This window comes from Choloepus didactylus, chromosome 20 (assembly GCF_015220235.1).
Source record: "Choloepus didactylus isolate mChoDid1 chromosome 20, mChoDid1.pri, whole genome shotgun sequence".
Classification (NCBI taxonomy): domain Eukaryota; kingdom Metazoa; phylum Chordata; class Mammalia; order Pilosa; family Megalonychidae; genus Choloepus; species Choloepus didactylus.
In genome coordinates, this window is record NC_051326.1 from 12,834,591 (window position 1) to 12,850,105 (window position 15,515).

At 37.5% G+C, this 15,515-nt stretch overlaps 1 protein-coding gene across 6 annotated transcripts in view; it reads left to right on the forward strand.

Moving 5' to 3' along the window:
* NCOA1 (nuclear receptor coactivator 1) overlaps nucleotides 1-15,515 on the forward strand; it is a 296,364-nt gene that overhangs the window by 177,560 nt on the left and 103,289 nt on the right. For 4 of the 6 annotated variants that reach the window (XM_037813218.1, XM_037813219.1, XM_037813220.1 and 1 more), the window contains exon 1: nucleotides 7,387-7,475. In XM_037813218.1, the coding sequence (XP_037669146.1) occupies nucleotides 7,387-7,475 (89 nt within the window). Of the gene's footprint in view, nucleotides 1-7,369; nucleotides 7,476-15,515 lie in introns of those variants that run through there. The other 2 variants (XM_037813217.1, XM_037813216.1) reach the window with 1 other exon arrangement.

Consider the following 15,515-nt stretch of genomic DNA (forward strand, 5'->3'; position numbering starts at 1 on the left):
GTTATTTCCCTAGTCTAAATAAATCATACCTTACCTTTGGCTCTGACATCAATTTCCTCTGCTTCTGTGTAGCACTCTCTGTATTTCTGTCTTGTTTTATAATTGGTTCTTTACTAGATAAGACTCTTTAGTCGATTGTAAACTCTTTTAGTGTGTGTACTCCATTTTACTTTCTCTGAAGGCCATTTAATTCCGGGAGCATTGTGCTTTTCACAGAACAAATGTTTGCTAAATCTTTGAATTGAAAAAACACCATGTTAGTTGTTACAGATGACGTAAGTACGGTGAAGCATGGTTCCTGCCCTCAAGAATCTTAAGAGTCTTTTAGAGGAGGAAAGACAGAGACATACATAACACAGCAGAGCCTTGTGTAATGAAGTGGCAACCCCCACTCGCCAGAGGAGTTAAAGGCAGAAAGAAGTCACCATAGTCAAGGGGCTTACAGATTATCAATTAGTGCAAAGAATTTTTCAGGCCCGTCATTAGAAATTATGTCCTTATTTTTCTTATTTGGTTTTTTTGTCCGGGGATTTAGCGATAGGATATTGTTTTCCAAGAAAGAAATTTTGTGTTTGTTTTTCACAATGAATGCTCACAAAACCATTGTCAGGCCTTTTGACAGCTTTTTTTTTCCTTCCTTCATTCCTCCCTCCCTCCCTCCTTCCCTTCCTTTTCCGCTTTCTCCCTTCTTCCCTCCTTCCTGTCTTTCCTTGTTGTGCAAGTCTGGCATATGTGCATTTACACTGGAGTTGCCCACATTCAATTGTAAATTTGAGAGGGCTAAATAAGTCTATATTTTCCTTATCGTAGGTTCCACCAACAAGGGATTTAACAAATGTTTTTTTAATGATGGCATTGATCCATAATGCAGCTCATCTCATTTATTCATCATAAATAGAAATTTGGAATTTAAAAGTCTATTATGTTTTATACATTTTGGATTTGAGGTGACAGAGATAATCAAATGGAAATTTCCAGTTAGTAGTTGGACACTCAGGTACTACAATACTGAGATGAGAAAGATTGTACTTATCCTTCATAAAGAAAGTTTTAGAATAAAAGTTAAATTCTGTCATTCCTCTGCTTATAACCCTTCAGTGAGTCTCCAACTCAGAGTAAAACAGGTCCTTAAAATGACTTTTGAAGCCTTATATGATACAGCCTCCTGTTACGACTCTGACCTCATCTATTCCCTCACTCTCCAGCTCCAGGCACACAAAAATCATTGTTGTGCTTCTGCCTTGAAGCCTCAGAGAAACGCGTCCTCTTCCCCTTGCCAGGTACACCCTTCCTCCAGACTCACGCCCGTGGTCCACTCCCTCCTTCAGATCTTTGTTCATGTCACACCTGCTCAAGGAAGCCTTTCCTAACTATGTTATTTAGAATTGCTGCCCCTTCTCTTAGATTCTGTTTGTGTCTTATTTTTCTCCTTAGCACTTACGACCTTCAAATATACTATATAATTTATTTTAATATTTTATTTACTGTGTGTCTCCCTCACGATAGAATAAAGTTTCATAAGGATAGTTATTTTGTTAATTTTATTCACAGCTTTGTCCTCAGGGCTTAGAATGGTGGCATGTATTTTTTGCTAACTTAAGTTGGGCTGCTGCCCCCATTCAATTGAATTTAAAGTTTTGTACTTAATGCTTGCTTGCTTTTTGCTGGGAACATGAGACATTACCAAGGATTTTATTTTTAAAGTTTTCTTGAGATTGAAACTAAAATTAACATATATAAACTACTACTGATTGTTCTTGATAGTTACCTAGTCATTCGCCAAATTCTGACTCACACAGTAGGTGAGAGTTGATGTAGACATTGTACGTTATGTTAGGGAAGTTGGATGTTGTCCTTTGGGCAATGAGGATTTAGTAAAGGGTTTTGAACAAGAGATTGACATGATCAGACATGTATTTTTTGGTAGCCCACTCTAGTGGCTCTGTAGAGGTTGGAATTCAAGGAGGACAAGACTGGAAACAGGAAAACCATTTGAGAAGCTATTTTAGTAGTCCAGCAAGAGATGATGAGAGCCTGATCTGGGATCTTGGTAAAGGAGATTATAAGGATGAGATAGATTTTAGAAATATTTGGGAAAAAGAAGTTGACAAATCTTGTGTTTGCTTGCTTATGGGATATGAGAGAAGAGGCAAGAATGACTCAGTGCACCAACCAAGACAAAAGATGCATGAGTAGGAAATGTGAAGGTGGTTTGTAAAGTTGAGTTTGAAGTGCCTGTGTGACATCCACACGGACATACCTGATGGGGAGCTCTTTTATGCTCAGGAGATTTGGCCTAGAGATGAAGCTTTGGGAGTAATCAGTATAGAGATGTTTTTCAAAACCATGTGAGAGAGTGAGGCCACCCCAGAAAATATCTGATAATAGAAAAAGAGACCTAGCCAGTAGAACATTAGGAATTCTAAACCTCAGGAACTGGGTAAAAAGTACTGAAAATAAGGTAAGAAGAAAACCACGATGTTTCTATTAATTGCTTAGGTCATGGCTTAAATATAACTTTTTCAGAGGAGCCTCATTTGCTCTCCCAATTAAAATTAGGTCTCTTCTATTGTTTTTCAATTTGAACCCTAATTATTTACTTTATGACTCTTACCACAGTTTATGCATGTGTGGGTCTGTTTGTGTGTTAACATATATAACACAAAATTTGCCATTTCATCCATTCCCAAATGTACAATTCAGTGGCATTAACTACATTTACAATGTTATCCTACCATCAACACCTTCAATTACTAAAGCTTTTCCATCACCCTAAACAGAAATTCTTTGCCCATTAAGCGGTAACTCTCCATTCCCCCTCCGCCTGGACCCTGGTAACCTCTGACCTACTTTCTGTCTCTGAATTTGTTTATTCTGGATATTTCATATAAATGGAATTAAGCAATTTTTTTCCTTTTGTGTCTGGCTTATTTCACTTAGCATGTTTTCAAGGTTCATCCATGTTGTTGCACACATCACAACATCATCCCTTTTATGGCTTTATTCAATCATGTATATATCACATTTTGTTTATCCATTTATCTGTTGATAGACACTGGGTTGTTTCCACCTTTTGGCAGTTGTCAATAATGCTGCTATGAACTTGAGTGTATACATATATATTTATATTTGTGTTTTATTGTTGATGTCTTGTTCTCCTAATCCATGAAGGCAGAAACCTCTTTTGCTCTGCACTATATATCCAGCTCCAAGAATAGTGCCTGATGCATGATAAATGCTTTATTTACTTTTTAAGTTAATGAAAGAAGTGTGGGATCACAGAAGCCAATTGATAACGTTTCCAGAGGGAACAGTTTAAAATGCTGCTCCAAGCAGTCTAATAAAATAGGAATAATAGTAGCAGGCATGTATTAAGCATTGATATATGAGGAAATGAAAATTATCCATTGTATTTATCGATGAGGAAGTATCAAATGATTTATCCACTAGATAAACACTAGCCTCAAGGACTCTCAGACTGAAGGGGAAATAACAACTTGGTCAACATTCTCCAGAAACTTATTATACACTATGATACCCCTACTGCAGTTCTAAAGGCAGGTAAGTATAGTTATTATCCCTATATTACAGATGAAAAAATAGGTCAAGGAGATTATGTATTTTACCCAAGGAACACAGGTAGTAGTTAAGCCAGGAATTGTTCAAGGTCTTTCTGATCCCAAAACCCATACTTTTAACCACCAAATGCTAAACTCCACTCTTGAAATTGATATTTGAGCAGGAATGCCATTGCAGCTTATAGGAGGAGTTAGAAATGAAGAGTTACTGGAATTGAGAAACCGTATAAAACCAGATACCTTGCATTAATCTAGAACAAGGTTTTTGGTTCAAAACTAAGATCATAACTATATCTGGGAATGAAGAAGGAGGAGACAGAATCTAAGATCTGTGGTCAAGGAAGAATTAGCAGAATGTGGATAGCAATTAGAAATAAAGAGTGAAGGAGGAAGAAGAAAAAGAATAATTGCAAGATTGCAATCCTAGGAGTTGTACATTTTCATGTATGGTGCTTGTAATATGGAGAAATTGGAAGTGTACCCTTTTTGTTGCATGAAATAAGCTCCATGATCAATTATTAGGGATAATTTACACTACAAAAGTATTTGATTTGAGATAGTCATTGGGTCTTGAGAAGAGGGCTGCAATGAATGAGCTTCAGAACTAGAGAAAAAAAGGATTTACTCAGAACTATTAACTAAAGCCATGTGAGAGATTCTCATGGATCTCAGTGTTCTTTATAATAAATTTACCAGCATGGCTGTTAACACTGCAGCACTCTAGTCATTTGATAATTTAGAACTTAAGGATATTTAAAGGTTTTTCCCATTTAAGAATTTTCCCTCCTTTTACAAGGGTAGATGGAATGAATGAGAATGGAGAGGTGTGTTGTTTGGCACTGGAAAAATCCAAAAGCTTTGATGATTTTAAGACCAAGGATAGGATTCTGAACTTCATTAGAGATTCTACAGGGGCTCGTGGTTAATGAAGACAGATGAGAAGGGATCTTTATGTGCAGTCACTGACTGGCGCAACCATGTGAGAAAGAACCCTGGCTGGTATGCCAGGGAGAATGACTTTGTGTTCTCTGGCACTTACACCAAGGTCCTAACATAGACTAAACATTTGATCTTTGTCGCTTCACTATATAAACACATGATTACAAGCACAGGCATACCTCAGAGATATTGTGGGTTCAGTTCCAGACCACCACAATAAAGTGAATATTGCAATAAAGCCAAAACACAGAGTTTTTGGTTTCTCAGTGATTATAAAAGTTATGTTTACACTTTACTGTAGTCTATTAAGTGTGCAATAGCATTATGACTAAAAGAACAATGTACATACCTTAATTTAAAAATACTTTATTGGTAAAAAATGCTAACCATCACTGGAGCCTTCAGAAAGTCATAATTGTTTTGCTGGTGGAGATCTTGCCTTGATGTTAATGGCTGCTGACTGACCAGGGTGGTGGTGGCTGATGGTTGGAGGCCATGGCAATTTCCTAAAATAAGACAACTAAAGATTTCTCTGTAGCATGTGACACTGTTTGATAGCATTTGACCCACAGTAGAACTTCTTTCAAAATTGGAGTCAGTCTTCTGAAACTCTGCCTCTACTTTATCAACTAAATTGATGTAATATTCTAAATCCTTTGTTGTGATTTCAAGAGTGTTCACAGCATCTTCACCAGAAGTGGTTTCCATGTCAAGAAACCACTTTCTTTATTCATCTATAGGAAGCAACTCCTCTTTTATTATTAGATTGCATAAGATTGCAGCAGTTTAGTCACATCTTTAGGCTCCACTTCTAATTCTAATTTTCTTGCTCTTTCTACCACATCTGTAGTTACTTACTCTGCTGACGCCCCGAACCTCTCAAAGTCATCCATGAGGGTTGGAATCAACTTCTTCCAAATGCCTGCTAATATTGATATTTTGACCTCCTGCCTCATGAGTGTTCTTAATGACATCTAGAATAGTGAATCCTTTCCAGAAGCTTTTCAGTTTACTTTGCCTGATCCATCAGAGGAATCACTATCTATGGCAGCCATATCCTTACAAAATGTATTTCTTAATAATAAGACTTGAAAGTTGAAAAGACTCTTAGATCCCTGGGCTGTAGAATGGATGTTGGATTAGCCACCATGAAAACAACATTCATCTCTTTGTATGTCTCCATCGGAGCTCTTAGGTGACCAGGTGCATTGTCAATGAGCAGTCATATTTTGAAAGGAAACCTTTTTTCTGGTTAGTAGGTTTCAACAGTAAGCTTAAAATATTCAGTCAATCATGTTGTAAACAGATGTGCCATGATCCAGGCATGTTTGTTCCATTTATAGAGTACAGGCAGAGTGCATCCAGCATAATTCTTAAAGGCCTTAGGATTTTTGGAATGGTAAATGAGCATTGGCTTCAACTTAAAGTCACCAGCTGCATTAGTTCCTAACAAGAGTGTCAGCCTGTCCTTTGAAGCTTTGGAGACAGGCCATTGACTTCTCCTCTCTAGGTAGAAAAGTCCTAGGTGGCATGTTCTTCCAATAGAAGGCTGTTTCATCTGCATTGAAAATCTGTTGTTTAGTGTAGCCACCTTCATCAATTATCTTAGCTAGATCTTCTGGATAACTTTCTGTAGCTTCTACATCAGCACTCACTGCCTCACCTTATACTTTGGTGTTATGGAGACAGCTGCTTTTCTTAAGCCTCATGAACCAACGTCTTCTAGCTTCATGCTTTTCTTCTGCAGTTTCCTCACCTCTCTCAGCCTTCCATGAGTTGAAGAGAGTTAGAACCTGCTCTGGATTAGACTTTGGCTTAAGGGAATGTTGTGGCTGGTTTGAGCTTCCATTCAGACCACTAAAACTTGCTCCATATCTATCAGCAATAAGGCTGTTTTGCTGTCTTATCATTCCTGTGTTCACTGGAGTAGCACTTTTAATTTCTTTCAAGAACTTTTCCTTTGCATTCACAGCTCTGCTAACTGACACAAGAGGCCTAGCTTTTGTCCTGTCTTGGCTTTCGACATGCCTTCCTCACTAAGCTTTGTCATTTCTAGCTTTTGATTTCAAATGAGAGACATTCCTTTCACTTTCTGGGTTAGCAGGGTCAGATGAGCTGTCCCCAAGGCCACTCATGTTGAAAAACTTCACACCTAAAAAGGAAGGACAACAGTGAAAAATGAATGGGTTCAAGTGCCGTTCCTTTCACTTGAACAGTTAGAGGCCATTGTGGGGTTGTTAACTGGCTTAATTTTAATATTGTTGCTTCTCAGGGGATAGGGAGGCCAGTGGAGAGGGAGAGAGACATGGGGAACCTCCAGTCGGTGGAGCAGTCAGAACATACACATTTATCGATTAAGTTCCTGGTCTTATACGGGCATGATTCATGGCACTCCAAAACAATTACAGTAGCAACATCCAAGGTCACAGATCACTGTAACAGATACAATAATAATGAAAATGTTTGAAATTTTGTGAAAATTACCAAAATGTGACACAGAGACATGAAGTGAGCACATGCTGTTGGAAAAATGGTGCTGATATTCTTGCTCAACGTGAACCTCAATTTGTTAAAAACATAGTATCTCCAGAGTGCAATAAAAGGAAGCACAATAAATCAAGGTATGTCTGTGTAGAATTCAGAGTGGAAAGTACAATTCAAAGTCCAAACCTATTTTATCACTTAAATTTTAATCATATATATACATTTTTTTCTGTCAATTTAAAATCCCAAACAGCATGAATGAAAGCAGTTTTTAATCATTTTGAAACATATGGTCTAAATAATACAAAAAACAATGTCTTTAATTCCCAGTTATACATTCATTTTTCACTCTTGTCCTTCCTTTTTAGGTGTGAAGTTTTTCAACATGAGTGGCCTTGGGGACAGCTCATCTGACCCTGCTAACCCAGACTCACATAAGAGAAAAGGATCGCCGTGCGACACACTGGCGTCAAGGTAGGAGCCCTCTTCCAGTCTGGGTCTGCTTCTGGCAGAGCTGCTTTAACATTCTCACTGCCTCTTTAAAGCTTTTGTTTCATCGACTCCAAGCTTCCCTCAGTCTCACCACGCTGTCTGCCTTCCGCACGGCCTTTGCACATGCTTCCCCTCGGTCAAGCCTATTCCCTCGAGGATTCCTGTAGTTAGCACCCACACATCCTCCAGACGCCAGCTCAGTCATCACTTCCTCGCGGAAGCCTTCTCTGCCCTCCATCACTATTAAGTCACATGTCCCCATCCATGTTTCTGTCTCACATGTAGTTTTATACCTCTGATCTGTACTTGCAGGTTTTCCCTACTTTGTGTGATTACTTAATGAATGCTTGGCTTCTCCACTAGACTCAGCTGTCATTCTGTCACGGACCTTGTGTATTTGTGTTCACCATTGTGTCCCTAGTTTTCAGCATAAATCTGGCTTACGTACAGTGAGGACACAGTGAATATTTGTCAAATGATTAAATAAATCTATTGTACATCTTCAACTGCTATCTTAGAACATTATGGTTTTAGCAAAACTAAGACATACCGTTTTATAATTTCAGGATTTTTAAAAATGATTATTTGTAGTTAAATATTTGGTTAAGTTTTAAGAAATTTTAACCTTAAACAGGCTAGAAGAGACCACTTGCTAAGAGAGCTACAAATACCAGATAAAGAAGGAATCTCAATGAGATCAAAAGGGCAGCCTTTTCCCTGAGAGGAGACAAGGGGCTTTTATTCCATTCATCTACTGGGATCTGGAGCAAGGTTTCTCACCTTCTTACTGTTGACATTTGTCCCTGTAATTCTTTGTTGTGGGGGGCTGCCCTGTATTCCATAGGTGTTTAGCACTCTCCCTGCCTCTGTGCATTAGATGCCAGGAGCATCTTTGCTCTGATAACAAAAAATGTCTTCAGACTTGGCCCAGTATCCCCTGGGGCCAGTTGAAATCACTGATCTAGAGAGAAAAGTGGCAGAAGGCTTTTCTGTCATTGGATTATGTGCTTCTTTCTCATGTGGAGAAAAAGAAAGTATTTTAATTAGCAGAGTGTCAGGGCTCCAGAATGGAAAAAGAAAAAGTTACTATTTCTACCAGCTGAGAGAACTGTCATAAGGAGATGGGACTGTCAGTACTTGCAATCACAGAGAAGTGTCCAGATGCCGGGAGGAATGTTGGTAAAAAGTACAGTTCAAGTGTGTTTGTCAGAGTTAATATTCTTGTTTGTATCAGTATGTATAAGGGATGTCCTTCTTAAAGGAAAACTTAATAAATAAGACTGGTGTGTTTTAGGTCTAATTTTTTTATTTGGAGAAATTTTTTTTAATATATGAAAGAATAGACATTAAGAAACTATGCACACTTACCACATGTAATTGATAATATTTGGTCATGTAATATTTTATTAATTTTATCATATTTATATAGTCTTATTTTAATAAAAGTAATAAAATTCTGCAGCTTAAATTAATTTGCCCACAATCTCACATCTCATTCCTCCTCCTGTTTTGAGGCAATAACAACTGTTAATTCCTCCTATCCATTTAAAAATAATTATACACATACGCATAAACATATCAGTATCCACAAGCAATATAGAATGTTTATTAAATTTACATAAATGGTAAAATACTGTATATTTTCTGTTACAGCAAACTTTGTTCAACATTTTTTTAAACTTTTTATGCTGAGATACTTTCAAGTCACAGGACAGTTAGAAAAATAATACAAACCCCCTACAGAGAACTTGAACACATCATTCCCTCCCCCAGTACCCAGATCTGCCAATTTTAGCATGTTGCCACATTCGCCGTATCATTTCATCTGTCTATCTGTGTACCTATTTATCAATCCATTTTCAGAACATGTGAGTGTAGGTCGTACGTGCTCCTTGAACACTTAACACTGCCATGTATATTTCCTAAGAACAAGCATATTCACTAATCTAACCACTCTGAGTGCAGTTACCAAGTTCAAGAAATTTAACGTCAATATAAAGCTAAGTCTATATTCCAATTTTTTCATATATCCCAATAATGTCCCTTTGATCCTTTTCTCCCCCTTTGCTAGATCCCATCCAGGGTGATATATTGCATTTAATTGTCATTGTTTCTTTATTAGCTCTTTCTTTTTTTTTTAATTGTGGAAAAAATATATACAACATAAGTCTTCCCATCCCCTCCCCTCCCAAGCATGCCATTCAGAGGGATTAATCACATTCACAGTGTTGCAGTGCCCTTGCCACTATCCGTTACTATAACGTCCCCTTTACCTCAAGCAGAAACCCTGTACTCATTTTGGATTAACTCCCCCTCTTCCTCTGCCCCTCACCACTGGTAACAGTACGCCACTTTCTGTCTTTATGGGTTTGCATATTGTCTGATATTTTCTTTGTGGTATCCATGAGGCTTAAATTTAACATCCTAAATCTGTAATGATCTCATTTGCTTTTATACCAACAACTTACATACATAGACTATAGTACAGTATATCTCCAGCCCCACCCTTATGTAGTTCTTGTCACAAATTACATGTTTATGTATCAGGTCCAAAACCATTGATTTATTAATGCATTTTATGCATTTTCTTTTTAGATCCTGTAGGAAGTAAGAAGTAGAATTACAAGCTAAAAATACAGTAGTATTGGTACATGTATTTACCAATGTCATTTTCTTTACTGGAGATCTTTATTTCTTCATGTGGCTTCTGTCAATTATTTATTGTCATTTCCATTAAACTTGGAGAACTCCCTTCAGCATTTCTTGTAAGCGTGATCTAGTGGTGACGAACTCCCTCAGCTTTTGTTTATCTGGGAATCTCTGCCTTATTTTTGAAGGACAGTATTGCCAGATACAGAATTCATAGTTGACAGTTTTTTTCAGCACTTTAAATATGTCATACCACTACCTTCTTGCCTCCGTGGTTTCTGATGAAATAGGAACTTTATCTTTTTAGGGATCCCTAGTATGTAACATACTAGGGTCCCTAGTATGTTACAGCTTTCAGAATTCTGTCTTTGTGCTTGGCATTCAAGAGTTTGACTAGTTTAGGCATGGTTCTTTTTTGAGTTTATTCTGTTTGGGGTTTGTAGAGTTTCTTCAATGTGCATATTCTTGTCTTTCGATTAATTTGGGAAGTTTTCTGCCATTATTTCTTTGAATATTCATTCTGCCCCTTGCTCGCTCTCTCTCTTTCTCTGAGACCCCCATAATGCTTGCGGTTTCCAGAGGCCTTCTAAGACTGGACGATTTCATTTGTCTTATCTGAAAGTTCACTCTCTCAGCTTCTGTTTGTGACTATTTTAAACTTCCCTCATTTTCAAAAGACAATTTTTCTGTGTAAAGTTTGGGCCAACAGTTTTTCTTTCAGTACCTTAAATTTATCATACCTTAAATATATCATGCCTTTTTTTTTTTTTTTTTCATTTTTATTGAGATTGTTCAGATACCATACAATTATCCAAAGATCCAAAGTGTACAATCACTTGCCCCTGGGTACCCTCATACAGCTGTGCATCCATCACACTTAATTTTTGTTCAATTTTTAGAAACTTTTCATTACTCCAGACAAGAAATAAAGTGAAAGATGAAAAAAGAAAAAAAGAAAAGGAAACTCTAAACCTCCCCTATCCCTAACCAACCCCCCTCAATTGTTGACTCCTAGTATTGATATAGTACGTTTGTTACTGTTTATGAAAAAATGTTGAAATACTACTAACTGTAGTATATAGTTTGTAATAGGTATATAGTTCTTCCCTATATGCCCCTCTATTATTAACTTCTAATTGTATTGTCATACATTTGTTCTGGTTCATGAAGTGATTTCTAGTATTTGTACAGTTGATCATGGACATTGCCCACCATAGGATTCAGTTTTATACATTTCCATCTTTTGACCTCCAACTTTCCTTCTGGTGACATATATGACTCTGAGCTTCCCCTTTCCACCTCATTCACGCACCATTTGGCACTGTTAGTTATTCTCACATCTTGCTACCAACACCCCTGTTCATTTCCAAACATTTAAGTTCATCCTAATTGAACATTCTGCTCATACTAAGCAAGAGCATCTACATTTCTTCCACAAGGCAGGAGGGAGAGTCAAAGAAGGTAGAGAGGCAAAAGGAAGAGGAAACAAAAAAAAATGACAGCTAGGAAGCAGCAAAAGGAAAAATAACCTTAAATCAAAGTAGAATAAAGAATCAGACAGTACCACCAATGTCAAGTGTCTAACATGCCTCCCCTATCCCCCCCTCTTATCTGCATTCACCTTGGTATATCACCTTTGTTACATTAAAGGAAGCATAATACAATGATTCTATTAGTTACAGTCTCTAGTTTATGCTGATTGCATCCCTCCCCCAATGCCTCCCCATTTTTAACACCTTGCAAGGTTGACATTTGCTTGTTCTCCCTCATAAAAGAACATATTTGTACATTTTATCACAATTGTTGAATACTCTAGATTTCAGCAAGTTACACAGTCCCAGTCGTTATCTTTCCTCCTTTCTTGTGGTGTCTCACATGCTCCCCATCTTTCTCTCCCAACCGTATTCATAGTTACCTTTGTTCAGTGTACTTACATTGCTACCATCTCCCAAAATTGTGTTCCAAACCACGCACTCCTGTCTTCTATCACCCTGTAGTGCTCCCTTTAGTATTTCCTGTAGGGCAGGTGTCTCGTTCACAAAGTCTCTCATTGTCTGTTTGTCAGAAAATATTTTAAGCTCTCCCTCATATTTGAAGGACAGCTTTGCTGGATACAGGATTCTTGGTTGGTGGTTTTTCTCTTTCAGTATCTTAAATATATCACATCACTTCCTTCTTGCCTCCATGGTTTCTGCTGAGAGATCTGCACATAGTCTTATGAAGCTTCCTTTGTATGTAATGGATTGCTTTTCTCTTGCTGCTTTCAGGATTCTCTCTTTGTCTTTGACATTTGATAATCTGATTATTAAGTGTCTTGGCATAGGCCTATTCATATCTCTTCTGTTTGGAGTACGCTGTGCTTCTTGGATCTGTAATTTTATGTCTTTCATAAGAGATGGGAAATTTTCATTGATTATTTCTTCTATTATTGCTTCTGCCCCCTTTCCCTTCTCTTCTCCTTCTGGGACACCAATGATACATACATTATTGTACTTTGTTTCATCCTTGAGTTTCCGGAGACGTTGCTCATATTTTTTCATTCTTTTCTCCATCTGCTCCTTTGCGTGTAGGCTTTCAGGTGTTTTGTTCTCCAGTTCCTGGGTGTTTTCTTCTGCCTCTTGAGATCTGCTGTTGTATGTTTCCATTGTGTCTTTCATCTCTTGTGTTGTGCCTTTCATTTCCATAGATTCTACTAGTAGGTTTTTTGAACTTTTGATTTCTGCTGTATACATGTCCAGTGCTTCCTTTACAGCCTCTATCTCTTTTGCGATATCTTCTCTAAACTTTTTGAATTGATTTAGCATTAATTGTTTAAATTCCTGTATCTCAGTTGAAGTGTACGTTTGTTCCTTTGACTGGGCCATAACTTTGTTTTTCTTAGTGTAGGTTGTAATTTTCTGTTGTCTAGGCATGGTTTCCTTGGTTATCCAAATCAGGTTTTCCCAGACCAGAACAGGCTCAGGTCCCAGAGGGGAGAAATATTCAGTATCTGGTTTCCCTGCAGGTGTGTCTTAGAAAATTGCTCCAGCCTTTGATGCCTCAGGTCACTGTGCTTTTCTGCCCAGCAGGTGATGCCTGTTAGCCTATAATTCTTGACGGGTGTGAGGCGGTATGGCCGTGTTCCCCCAGGCTCTGGGGTCTGGTTCTGAATGGAAAGGGCCCCACCCCTTTCCTCCTAGAGAAGACAGAGCCCCCAGGTGGAGGTCATTAGCATTTCAGTGGTCTTGCTCTCTGCTTGTGCTGTCTCCGCCCTTCCCCGAGTCACAGCCCGGGAAAGTTAAAATGACTGGGGCTTTCTCCACTGAGCCAAAAAAGAAACAGATAGTCCCCTTCAGACCCAGTCAAGGCGACCCTCCGGCTCTCCCAGGTCAGTCGTCACCCAAAGCCTCTGTGTGTTTTTTGGGGCTGCGTACCTGTAGTGAGCAGTTCACACTCGCTACTTAAAACCCCAGTTGGAGCTCAGCTGAGCTGTATTTGCTTGCTGGGAGAGAGCTTCTCTGTGGCACCACGCAGCTCCGCAGCTCGGGCTATGGGGGAGGGGGTCTCCCGACCTGGTTCCGCAGGTTTTACTTACAGATTTTATGCTGTGTTCTCGGGCATTCCTCCCAATTCAGGTTGGTGTATGATGAATGGATGTTCTTGTTTGTCCCCCACAGTTATTCTGGATTATTTACTAGTTGTTTTTAGTTTTTTGTAGTGTTTCAGGGGGACTACTTAGCTTCCACTCCTCTCTATGCCGCCATCTTGCCCGAGTCCCTGTTGTTAATTTTTCATAGATTTTCATCAGATGAAGGACATTTCCTTTTATTCCTAGTTTACTGTGTTTTTATTATGAATGGCTGTTGAGTTTTCAAATATTTTTTCCATGTCTATTGATATTATAGAATATTTTTCCTTTATTCTGCTAATGTGTCAAATTACATTGATTTTCAAATACCAGACTGCCTTCCAGTCCTAAAATCCAGTATAGTCATTATTGGTTATCAATGTTATGTATCATGGGATTCTTTTGTATATTATTTTTAAAAAGATATTTCCATCTTTTTTCTTGAGAGATAATCACTTATATAATTTTCTTTCTTTAATGACCTTGCCAGTTTTGGTACCAGCATTAATGCTGGTTTGTAAATGAGTTGTAGGACTGTTTCCTCTTTTTCTTTTTCTCTATCTCTGGAAGAGTTTAATATTACAAATTAAACTTAATTAATATGTATAGGGTCATTCAGACTCTATTCTTTTTATCAGTTTTAAGCTGTATTTTCCTAGAACTTATTCCATTTCATATAAATTTTCAAAATGATTGTTGCATAGTTGTTCCTAAGATCTTTGCATTATCTTTTTACTGTCTCCAAAACTGTAATGTTGTTCTCTCTTCAGTCCTGACATTGGTTTTATATATCCTTTTTAAAATTTATTTTTGTCCCTCTTTTCTGTGATTTATTGATTTCTTTTCCACAGATAACTTTCAGAATGTTGCTTATCTCTATTTTATGGTTATTTTCTGGCCTATTAATTTCTGCTCCTTTTAATTTTGTTTTTATTAGGTTTAGTTTACTATTCACATTGTAACTTTTTGAATTTCTTATTAAATTATTGATTTCCAGCCTTTATTTTTTATAGAGATAGAACTGATGTACAATAAAATTCATATTTATAAGTGTAAATTCAATGGTTTTTAGTCATAAAGTTATAAAACATCTGCACTAATCTCAGAACATATTTATGACCCCAAAAAGAAACACCATATCCATTAGCAGTCATTCCCTATTTCCCCTACCCTTCAGCTCCTGACAAACACTAATCTATTTTATGTCTTTATGGATTTGCCTATTCTGAACTTTCATATAAATGCATTCATACAATATTATGGCCTTTTGGTTTGGGTTTCTTGTAGTTAGCATGATATTTTTAAGGTTCATCCATGTTGTAGCATGTGTCACTACTTCATTACTTTTTTGGCTGAATAATATTCCATTGTATTGATACACTTCAAATATCTAATGCTACTATGAACATTTGTGTGCAAGTTGTTGTGTGGACATTTGTTTGTTTATATACCTAGGAGTTGAATTCCTTTATCATATGGTAGTTTTATGTTTTACTTGAGAGACTGCCAAACTGTTTTCCAAAGTGGCTGCACCATTTTACCTTCCCATTATTAATGAATGAAGGTTTTCAATCTTTCTGCATTCTCACTTACACCTGTTATTATCTGTCTCTTTTATTACAGCCATCTAAGTAGGTATGAAGTGGTATCTCATTGCACTTTTGATTTGCATTTCCATAATAACTAATGATGTTAAGTATCATGTAATTATTGACCATTTGTTATCTTTGGAGAAATGTCTATTCATTTCCTTTGCCCATTTTAAA